The 12188-nt window shown below is 38.2% G+C and overlaps 1 protein-coding gene across 1 annotated transcript; it reads right to left on the bottom strand.

Moving 5' to 3' along the window:
• Window positions 1–1943: 1943 nt before the first annotated feature.
• On the bottom strand, window positions 1944–8365 carry TRIML1 (tripartite motif family like 1). The gene is made up of 6 exons (XM_037831528.1): window positions 7940–8365; window positions 7608–7703; window positions 6284–6514; window positions 5159–5181; window positions 4878–4975; window positions 1944–2479 (listed from the first exon to the last, which is right to left on the bottom strand). The coding sequence occupies exons 1-6, from the start codon at window positions 8363–8365 to the stop codon at window positions 1944–1946; spliced, it is 1410 nt and encodes a 469-aa protein (XP_037687456.1).
• Between the last annotated feature and the right edge of the window lie 3823 nt (window positions 8366–12188).

Here is a 12188-nt window from a genome sequence, read left to right as displayed (position 1 = left end):
TCCAGCAAAACTTTCAAAAATGAGGATGAGATTAAGACATTCCCAGATAAACAAAAACTGAGGGACTTTTTCACCATTAGACTAGCCCTACAATAGATGCTAAAGAGATTTCTGCAAGTTAAAAGGAAAAGACATTAGATAATAGATTTAAACCACCTGAAGAAATAAACATCTCCAATTAAAGACACAGATAAATACAAATGCCAGTTCTATTGTATTTTTAGTTTGTAACTCTATTTTTTTACTCCTCTAGGATCTAAAAGGCAAATGCATAAAATATAATAAGCCAGAGGTTTTGGACACAGAACGTGTAAACATGTAATTAGGGCCAAGAACTAATTAAAGGTGGGGGATAGAGGAATATAGGAATATAGTTTGTGTATACAATTGAAGTTAACTTGGTATTAAAGCAAATGAGACTGTTACACATTAAAGATGTTAAATTTAAGCCCATAGAAACTACAAAGAAAATAGTGAAGAATAAGCAAGCTCATAGATAAAGAGATTAGAATGCAGGTTGTCAGAGATGAAGGCAGGGGGAATAGGGACTTGATACATGATGGGTATAGGATTTCTGTTGTTTTAGTAATGGAAGGTGGTGAGGGTAGTGCAACATAGCAAATGTGATTAATCTCACTGAATGGTATGCAAAATTTATATTGTATATATGTTCCCCCAATAAAAAAAATAAGAAAGAAAGAAAGAGCAACCAAAGAGATAAAAACAAAGACAGAATCTCATTCTGGAGGGTAGAGGGAAGGCTCAAAAGGACATTATTGGAACAGATGAAAAATTGGAATGTAGACCATAAGCTTTATGTCAATGTTAAATTTTCCAAACTTAATAACTGTACTTATGGTGGATACATAAGTGAATATCCTTATTTGTAGGAAATGTACACAGCAGTATTAAGTGATCAAGGAGCATAATGTATACAACCTACACTCAAGTGTTCAAAAAATGGGTTGATCAAAAAATGGATGGATGGATGGATGGATAGATAGATAATGGACTGATATATTGAGGGATAGATAGAATGATAGGGCAAATGCAAATGTGGCAAAATGTTAAAACTGGTGGATTTGGGTATCTGGGGGGATGGGGTATGTTGGAGTTCTCTGTATGGGATTTATTATTTTTGTAATTGTCCTGTAATTTTGAAAGTATTTCAAAATAAAAAAGTTTAAAATTAAAAAAGAAAAAACACCTCAAAGTCACATGACATCCATAGACTGGGCACATTTATTGAATAGAGATTTTTTTTGTTCTGTTGTATTTGAACATATTAACAAACATAACAGAAGATTCCAGCCTTTTGTGATTATACTTAACATGAATGATAGGATCATATTCCCACAAATACCTGCAGCTTTCTGAACACATAAGTTTTCCTGAGTTCAAAGACTCTAGGCCCCAGAGGGTAGGAAGAAAAGGGACTTCTCTGAGAAGGCTGAGCCTTGAGTTCCCCTTACCCACCCTGGAAAGGAGAACCCAGGCACAGACTCCTGGAGAATGTGTGCACCCCCTGCACAGAGGATCAAGTCACATTCATACAGCACAGTTTTTTAGAGTCAAATAAGTAAATACACTTGAAAAAAAAATGACATGCATTTATAAAACTGGCTTCAGATAGTGGGATTCAATATAAGGGGGGCTAGTTCTCTCTCTTTCTTTTTAGTGACCAGCACATACATGGAGTAGTCCAGATAACGAATTTGGTTAAAGACACAGGATAGGATTGGCTTCTGCCACATTTATGTTGAAGTTCATTATCTTATTTGGCTGTTGATGTGGGCTCAAGATAATGGATACTCTTTGGGGCTTTTCTCTCAGATCACCTGATGTTAATACTGTCAATGCATTAATCATCTCAATTAATAGTCATCAGTTGGTCTTAGACCTCATCCTCAGCGAAGGCTCAGAGGCATGTCCCTCAGACATGGCTACGAACAGATGGTAAGAGGGCCTGTGTTCGTCCCTTCATTTGGGAGGCAAGGAGAAAAGATAGGCCTGAGAGCACCTTCAAAAGAGGTTGGAGGGAAACAGTAGATAAGTGACTCATCTGTCACATTGTAAAATGCAATATGTCCAGATTCGTAGTCTAAGAAAACACCAACCCTATGCACAGGCTCTCTCACATGTTGGCCTTTTAGAGGTGATGAGACCCAAAGACTATAATCCTCTCCAATTTTTAAACCTATGAGTGAGAAAAGGTCCCCAGATGGCTTGGGGAGGTTTCCCTTTCTGCAAACTGAGTCCCTGCAAATGCCCACTTCCCACTCAGTCTTGTTTCCCACTTCCACCTCCCAGTAGTGCCTTCCACAGGTGAAGATCTGAGAACCCAACACAGTTGCAGACTGGTCAAATCTCTCTGGGTTGTCAGGTAACTGTTGTCTGATTCCTCCATGTCTCACACTTTTCAGATCCTCAGACAAGACTAGGTAGGCATTGGCTGTGGCTGGATCCAGAGTTACATCGGCTGCAGGAGGAGAAAAGAATGAATCTCTGCTTTGGCATTCTTAAAAAACTTCTTGTATATATATGGAATTTAAAACAAGTGATCAGTATTGAGTTCTATTTTGAAAAATATAATTTAGGTGAGTGTGTTGTTTTTCTTTGTTTATAAAAGAATCTCTGAGCCCTTCTTTTACTTTTTCACCAAAGGTAGAATGAACGTCTAAAACGTCATGTGGAAAGAAATGCCTGGAAAGGAGAGGGGAATCTCTAATAATGGAAGTTGTTCTGTTGATAAAGCAGTTTTAGAACTAAGAGCTCTTTATCCACACAGGGCTTACCCATTTTTATTTGTATTCACTTTAGCCAAGGTTGGTCCTCATCTTTTAGTTTGTGGGGGAGAGAGATATAAGCAGTTATCATTTATTAAATACTCCCCGTGTGCCAAGCATTATCTGTACACTATGTCATTTAATCATCCAAATATTATTAATGTTTTCCATTTTTATAGAAGAGAAAACTGAGGCTCATAAAGATTAGGAAACCTGATCAAGATTGCAAGGTTACTGAGTTCTGGGAGACAATTCCTAATTAGCATTTTTCATGGCAGCATGCTGAAGTGCAGCTTCAAATGGGTTAGCACAACCTTCAGCTGCCACTTGACGAAACACATAGCAGACCAAGAGAAGGCCTCGGCTGCTGCCCTCCCACGAGAAGGTTGAATAAGGGCCTACTCTACTCCAGTATGACCTCATTTTTTTTTAAATGCAACTTTATTGAGATATATTCACACACCATATAATCCATCCACCTTTCACTGACTGTCCAGACAAGATAAGTGTTCCTATTACACAATTTCATACCTTTATTTATAGACCAAGTTCCAATCATAACTAATTATCTGTGTGATTATTTAATGTCTGTCTCCTCAATTTCACTGAAAATCCTAAACAGACAAAGGCCACATCTGTCATTCTTCACTGTAATTAAGTCCAGAGTCTAATCACATAATACTGGGCACACAGTAGGCATTTATCAAATGTCTGTGGAGGCCAAAGTTCATTAGGCCTTCCTTTGAAGGGCAAATTGTCAATAAATGAAAGTTGAGGACTGTTACTGTTTGAATTGTGTTCCCCCAAAAAAGATGTTGATGTCCTAACCTCCAATTCCTCTAAGTATGACCTTATTTGGAAATAAAGTCATTTCAGGTAGAATTAGTTAAGTTAAAATGAGGTCATACTCCATGTGATTCTGAAAAGCTGTGACTGACATTCCCTTTATCCAATGTATGGGTAGATGAGTAATAAAATAAAAACTATATATATATATATATATATAATAGGGGGAATAAAGGGTATGGAATGTTTTGGAATTCTTTTTTTCTTTTTCTTTTTCTTTTTTTCTTTATTTTGGTGTAATGAGAATGTTCTAAAATTGATCATGATGATGAATGCACAGCTATAGGATGATACTGTGAGCCATTGATTGTATACTTTGGATGGATTATATGGTGTGTGAATATATCTCAATAAAGTTGCATTAAAAAAAAAATGAGATCATACTGGAGTAGAGTAGGCCCTTAATCCAATATGAGTGGTGTCCTTATAGAAAGGGGAGAAAAGACAGAAAGACACGTGGAGAAGACAGCTATGTGACAACAGAGCCAGAGACTGGTGTGCTGCCACTGCAAGCCAAGGACTACCAGGGATTGCGGACAAACCACCAGAAGCTGGGATGAGGCAAGGATGGATTCTCCCCTACAGGTTTCAGAGGGAAATGGCCTCCAGAACTGTGGGGCTTGGACTTTTGGCCTCCAGAACTGTGAAACTATAAACTTCCGTTGTTTTAATCACCCAGCTTGTGGTACTTTGTTGGCAGCCCTAAGAATCTAATACAAAGACCAGTGCTGACCTCTCTTGGTCTTAGCCGGCCTAAATATTGGAAGCATTCTAAAAGAGCAGTGCTTTTAACATTCCCTCACGGGGATTTAAGAGTTCAAGTCAACTTTTATCTTTAGAAGAACAGAGCTAGAAATGGGAAATTTCCTACAGGAGCCAGAAAATTTGTGTGCAGGAGCCAAGGGTGAGGGTTTGGGATGGGGATGGGACTGGGAGGGACAAAACAGAACAATAAAGGCAAACATAAAAAGGAAAGACCAGAACTCCTTAGACAAGAGGAAGCCAGATCAAAACACCAAATACGTTTCACCGCTTGTCTCTGCTCAAGTGCATAGAAGGTCTGCGGCCCCAAGCTTCCCAGGTGTTTAGAGCTAGCTCAGGATACTTAGCTGAGAGCCTGGCTCCCAAATGGTGACTATTCACCGTCAGAAGAAGCTGCCTTAAAGACCCATTTTTCCATCCCTTGACATGTACTGAAGTTAACTCTGCAACTAGCCGGAGGTTTGACAAATCAGACTGACTTACTCCTGAATTTTCGTAGCATCTCCTTCATTCCAGTGACATGGCACAGACTCAGCTCCGTGGTGGTGGCCTCTGGAGACTGAAGCAAGAGTGGTTCACTCCTACAAGACGACAGAGACATTCACTCCGTTTCCTCAGTACAGACCACGTGACCTGCACCAACTTAAAAGTCCATCTAATTTTGCCCAACATCATAGATGCCCCCAATCCCCACTCTGGTAGCCTCTTTTGCCAGCACCAAATCCCTCTTTATCTTTATGTAACAACACAGAAAGGAAACCTACCTTTCCAGTGTTCCTCTCACATCCTAAGGGCAGAAAGGAAAGGATGTTAGTACGATCACTAGCAAAGACTGAATCCATTTTAGATGCAGACTTTTGCAAATTCAGAGTCCTCTTCCCGTGGTCCTACAATACTCAGAGTGGGAGAGCAAATGGTAGGAATAAATCCCCATTTCTTCTTGGGATGGTTTCTAGTGAACATGAGATTCTCTGAATGACTGGAGACTATTTCTTTTTTTCTATTTCTCATATAATCCCTTTGTCAGCAGTACCTGCTGTTGACAAAGAAGCCAAATTATTAGTCCCTTTATCCAATGCCTTAGGAAGTCAGAGATAAGCGAAGGAAAATGACCCCCTTAGAGCTGAGACTAATCCTGTTTGAGGTCGCAGTGGGTTGGATGAAAGTTACTAAATTAAATAGATGAATTCTGTGGACCCAGTCTGGGAAATAGACCTGAAGCTGGAGTTGAATCACATAGCTTATGTTTAAGAAGGTACTAGAGAATTGAATAGCCTAGGGAGGCACCAGTGCAAAGATGGTGAAGAATATGGTTTCAGTACACAGAATACCTGAATTCTACTGCCTATTAGCTACTCGATGGGTAGCCATAGGCCTCAGTTATTAAGTAAGTACTGGGATTTAAGAGTTCATGTCAGATTTATTCTATCAAGGACAGAGCTAGAAATGCAGAAACCACTGCAGGAGGTGTATGCGTTATTAAACACATTATTAAAGCCATTTTGTAGATGACAATCACCTACGGATAAGCATCATCATAGTAATTATCTTCATCAGGACTGAGTGAAGGTTAAATTTAATGCGCCCAATCCAGAGTCAATACTAATCAATTTAATAAAACATTGACAAAGCTGCGGTTGCAGAGGCTGACACAGAAGAAACTGGAGTCAGCGTCAGGCTGGTTAGGATAAGTGATCCTCTGTTTCTTCTCCTCCCCCCAAGACTTTAAAGTACGGAATATAAATTCTTTAGGAAGATTACACTTGGGCAAAAATTTAGTTTTTCAGCTGAACAAAGAAAAATGCATTTTCTATAGCTCAAAATCTTACGGGTTACTGCATATTTTTTTTCATTGATTTTCCCAACACTCTCATGAATTGTATTCTCACCTCGAAAGATTCCATAATTGAATTCTGACACTTGGACTCTATCTGTTCAATCATTTTGCTTAGGCTTCTGATTTGCTGTGTCAGCTGGATCTCATTGTCCCTCAGTTTCTTCAGGTTCTCTCTTTCTTCCTTTTCTAGTAGTTGGAGTTGTAGCTGCTCCTCCTCCTTCAGGAACTGATACATTTTCATATATTCTGACGCAACAACCTGCTTACAATTCTTCGTCTCTTCCTGCCATTGCACACACGTGCACACACAAGCACATACATGCACACACATATGCACACGCACACACACACAAGTAAATAAAGTTAGTAACAGAAACACTTATGTCTTTAGATTTGTATTCCTTCCAAAGCCCTATAACTCCTCTAGACAGTTCTTGAAACCTGGCACACACATACGTACTCTATTGATTGGCTTGGTGGTTATTCTGATGTCTTAGAATGTGTGTGTGCTATAGATACAGTAGTAAACAAAACCAAATTTTCTATTCTCAGGAGGCTGTCCTTCGAGTGGGAGATACCAAAAATAAACATAGGCGACCAGTACTATGATACAAGAATAAAGCAGGTTAAGGAGAAAAATAACAAGAGAAAATTTGTGAGCGTTCATTTATGTAACAAATATTTTTTCAGTGAAAGTAGTATTGGATCACATAATATCAATAGAAATGCACATGGCAAATAATCCCATTTACAAACTCAAAGTCTATGGGGAGAATCAAATACACAATCATATTTTTTTAATTAACAAATTAAACATTTAGTCCTTTACTTTGGCTGCTGGGCAGCTAGAGACCAAATCTGAGAGTAACCTCTAGCATTTGTTCAGATGTACTAATCCAAATTACTATTTTATCATTATTTTGCCTTTCTCTTAATTTATTTCTCTTTCATATCTACTCTTTCTTTTTTCAGAAAGCATTTTTTTATATTTTCCTTTTTTATTGATTTATATTGTATGCATATGATTATATTATTTATATTGCTTTAAATTATTTGTTATACTAATATGTCTATAACTTAAATTTTAAATAATTGTAATCAGAGCCATAATAGAGGTATTTATAGAGTCATATGGGTGCTCAGAGAAGGGGAAACAAAACATAGGCCTGCCTGGGGATGATGGAATTGTTGGAGTTTCGGAGCCTTGAAATTCCCAGGCGGACAAGTGAAGGTAGGCAGCAAAAAACAAGAATACTGTATAGTGCAGGAAATGGAACTGGAAATTTTTGCCTTTTTTTTCTGCTATTTCTCTAAGTATGTCTTTAGTCCCCCTTATAGAATCATATACAAGAACCAAAATTAAGACAGATACTAACCTTACACAATATCACCCTTTCCTTTTCATGTGTTAATATAGTCTGCGCTTCCCTTTTCTTTTTACGCAAAATATTCAGGACTTCCTGAAGTTTCCTCTGCAACAGAAACAAATTCTCTGTGGCAGTTGAGCAGAGCACCAGTCCAAGAATGAGCCCTACTGACCAATAGCAAAATGACTGGGACTCAAAGCATGAAAGCAAGATCCACCCAAGTGTGTGGTCTGGGGCTTAAATAAAAGCACCCACAATTGTCACCATTACAGATGATTATGGGAGTTAAGTGAGGGAATCTGCTTTCTGTTTTGAGATTTACATTGAGCAGCCAATCTTACTTTGTGTTGGTTCTCAGCCTGATTCGAGAGATACAGTCTGTTTATTCCATGACTTTGGGTTGAGAAAGAGTTTAGACTCTGCTCATCATCAGAGAACACTTTAGTGGCTGCCAGCATTCTCCCATAGCTGCCTTGCTCATCCTCACTCTGCAGCATGTGGGATCTGAGTTGCCTGCCGATGCCAGCCAGCCTGCCCAGGCGCTCATTGGGCTGGAAATGTGGGATCTCCAAGGTCCTCCAGCACTCAGGACAAGATAAGGGAGTATTGTGTTCATCCCAGCTCCTGAGAAGACACACCAGGCAAAAGCTGTGCCCACACTCGGTGGTTACCGGGCTGGTAAAGTAGTCCAAGCAGATGAAACAGGTCAGCTCTTCCCTGAGATTTTCCATCAGATCTGCTGTGGACATTTTCTCATGGAGGGACATCAGAGCAAGTTCACACCTCTAAACCGGGATTAGAAAAGTCCTCCCTGAAGTTCTACTGTTTTGAGTTATAAGTGGGTGATCAGTTGCTGTGATGTTATTACAAGAAACTCTGAACTCTCCTCTGGGTCTGATTTCACCATTTGACATATAGTCTCCCAACACAAAGCCAATTATGACTCAGTGTGGAACTCCTGTACACTGGGTTCATCATCAACCTCAAACTTTTATTGAACCTCTCTCTGTGCAAGCCGCATGCTGAGTACTGAGGACACTTGCTCCTAACAGAATTAATATTTTTTAGGTTTGGCTATTCTATCTGAACAGCACCATGACACCTCTTAAACATCTTGGTTTCAGGCTGGGGATCAGCCAGTACAGAGATGTGAATTAGTATCTCTAACAATAGCTGAATTAGAAGTATGGTCAAAATATTTCTGAAAACTCTGTTAGAACCTGGTTGAGAAACTAAAGGAAGAAACTGTAACATACATTCCTCCTCTCAGTAGGCCCTTTTCTCAGCTTGACCAAAACCTAACCTTTCTGTTTCTTTGTCGGGTACCATATCCTTTCATTTAATTTTATTCATCCCAATCAAATGAGAACAATTTCATCACTGAAGAATTCCCTGACTTTAGACATGCAATGGATTGCCAGAAGTATATTTATTGCTTTGCTCTGCAGGCCAGGGTACTCACCTCTGCCTCTCAGAAAGCAACTAAAACATTCTTGTTGGAAGATGCCTCAATCAGTCAGTACACCATGAGTTGGATGGAAATAATCATGTTTTAGTAGAGACATAATTTCATCACTTATTTTCTCCTTTGCAAATGTCCAAATTGGACTCTCTTAACTCTGTATTCTCCATCAGTTCTTACTAGAGATAAAATATGAAGACTTTTTTTTGTAAGACCTATGAAAAAATAAATAAATTTATGGGATAGAGATTTTACACAATGACTACTAAGAATAGTTCCAGATCCTATAAATATTCATGTCATGTGCTCTGGGGTCCTGCTCTCTACCCGAAAGTGGGAAGTTACGAGCTTTCTCAGAGTCTAACCAGCTCCACTCTCCCATTGCACCATAATTGTACTTTCAACCTGTTACTCTCCAGCTTAGCAACCTTCCATGGCTCCCCGTTACCCAGGCTATTCCATTCATTTCTTTATTTCAAGGCTCCAACTGATCATTCTTTCCCACGTACCTTCAATGGGATGTTAGGTGGTTTCTCATATTGAATGCTTATTAAAGTTGTTTTCTGGCTTTGAATGCTTCTTCCTCCACTTTCCTTCCTCTTAGTCAAAACTAACCTGTCTGAAGTCATTGTTTGCTGTTCTAAAAATGTTTTAATCGTGTGTCCTTTGAATAGCATTTGTGAATTACCGGGATGAGAATTTAAGCTAAAAAAGAGAAACAATCAGGGCAAAGAGTTGTACAAGTTTAAATAGGAGGAGGAGTGGCACCAGATTGGGGTGATGAAACCTCTACTGCTCAGATTGGCTTCTAGGCTACTGACTGGGGCACAGATGCAAAATACTATTAGGAGTTTATTTAAATATGGGTCTTGGAAAATAAATAAATAAATAAATATCTGCAATAACACTAACAATGGTCACCACTGTAGAGATAATTTATAAACCTCTATTCATTGTATTATTCCCATCCAAAACTCAGGAGGAGTCTTTAATATTAACCAGAATTATTGGAATCTAAGCCTTACAATAAAACTATGGTACATCACAGAAACTGTATTCCAATTTGGAATGGGGAGACTGGTGTGTTCCAATTTTAGGTCACACTCATCAGTTCCATCTCACTTCTCTCTTCCAAATAAATTCTTTCTTTTGAAAAACTCCTTAACAAGATAACTGTGTATTATTTACCTGTGGCTCAAAGAATTATTTGCATACTATATCAAGGGCTCAATTTTGGGGTAAGTAATTTTTAAATGAACAAATGGAGGAAACATATTATTATAGAACCACAGTCTTAGATCTAGCTGTAAGTCAAGAAAGCATATAGTCCAATTACCTTCTCTAGATAATAAAATAATAATAATAATAATAATTCAGGCTCAGGCTCAAATAGATTAAGTTGGTCCCCCCCAATATGATACTACATGGGTCAGATCAGAACCAGGAAATTGGGACTCCTGCTCCCCTGTTTTCCTTTTATTTTATTTTTTACTGTTATTTTTTTCGTCAACGTACCACACTGCATCCTACTCTTTAACTTCTTAGTGAACAAAAATTTCAGTTATTTCTTAGCAAAATTAATTCTGCTCAAGTACTTTGAGAGGGAAATTGGCAGCTGTCAGTGTGGCCTAATGGTGGTACAGGTAAGTGAAAGCACTGGCCACACTCTTTATAGCGAATGCAGACTTCTTTATAATCTCACTGAACACACTGATAGGCTTAACTCACAGATCAAATAAAATCATAGAGAGGGCCCTTCTTCCCAAAATACGTTACACCAACCCTCAGGGCACTGGCAGACAGAATTTCTGATACCAACAGAAGGAGCTTCTGCTTTGGCCTGTCTCCTCCTGATGAGGGGAGGGTAGTGATAACCCAGTTGGCCCAAAGTCACAGGCATCACCCAGATGTAACTAGGAGTGGAGCACTCAGAAAAGAGGCACCTTAAAGATATAGAAAAGGCTTACTTATTGGGATGGGGTGGTGGCAGCGGGCTAGATAGGGGCTTATTTGAAAATATATAACTTGAAAGCTTAGTTCTAAATAGATGTTTCATTTCATATCAGTGGTGAAAGATAGGTTATCCTACAAATGGGTTATGGCAAGGGAAGACATCCATCTGGAAAATAAATAAATAAATAAAAGCTGGATCTTTAGCTAACAGCTTACACCAATGTTTATTCCACCATCTGGATACAGATATGTATGGGTGTGTATCATCACCAACACCACCCCCAGTTTTGAATTACTACTCATATTATTTACCTTTGTATTGCTTTTTTAGTCTTTTTATATATATTTTTTATTTTATTTTATTTGTGTTTTTGTTGTAGGTCACCCCACATCCGCTTAGCAAGTCAAGAGCATATCTTTTAAACAAATGGTCAATTTTTGCATCCAAAGAATGAAGTCCATCATAAAAGGAGATCAGTGGTAATACATATGAAATTTGAAATGAGCTACTAAATATTAATTAACTTAAATAACTAAAATTAAAGATATCCATATAGCAAAAATAAATAACCAAATAAATTAAAAGTGTCAATCTAGGACAGAAGATCTGCAAGACATGTCAAATAGCTAATCTCAAATTATCAAGTGTTCTTAGAGGAATGCATTCTTAAAAATAATAGCTGTTATCATTATCATTACTACTTAGCCATTTTTAAAAAGTAGCAGATCTCTCTATTTACACTGACTTGATACCATGTTCATTGCACAATATTAAAGGGGAAAAAATGTTTGCCTACCAAATAGCTTAACTGTAAATAATAATTGGGTTTTCTATCTATATATTTTTTTTCCTAAAAACTGAGGTCATGCTATGGATGCTGATAAATGTGCCTGTGTACATAAATGCATAGGGAAAATGCTGAAAGGAGACACACAGATGTGGTAAAAGAGGCTAATTTTGAGTGGTGGGACTGGAGAATGGGAAGAAAGCACTTTTGTTTCTGTATTATTTATATTTTTGATACAAGTGTGTATGTGTGTGTATGAATACACATTGCTTTTCAATGCTTTCATCTGCATTTTTCCAGTAAATTAATATTAAGGAAGCTGGTAGGAGCAAATAAATGTGAGCTGTGACTTGTAGTAAGCCAATTAATGAGGCAATTTTTTCAGGT

This window comes from Choloepus didactylus, chromosome 3, assembly GCF_015220235.1.
Source record: "Choloepus didactylus isolate mChoDid1 chromosome 3, mChoDid1.pri, whole genome shotgun sequence".
NCBI lineage: Eukaryota > Metazoa > Chordata > Mammalia > Pilosa > Megalonychidae > Choloepus > Choloepus didactylus.
This window is presented reverse-complemented; position numbering and strand designations above follow the sequence as displayed.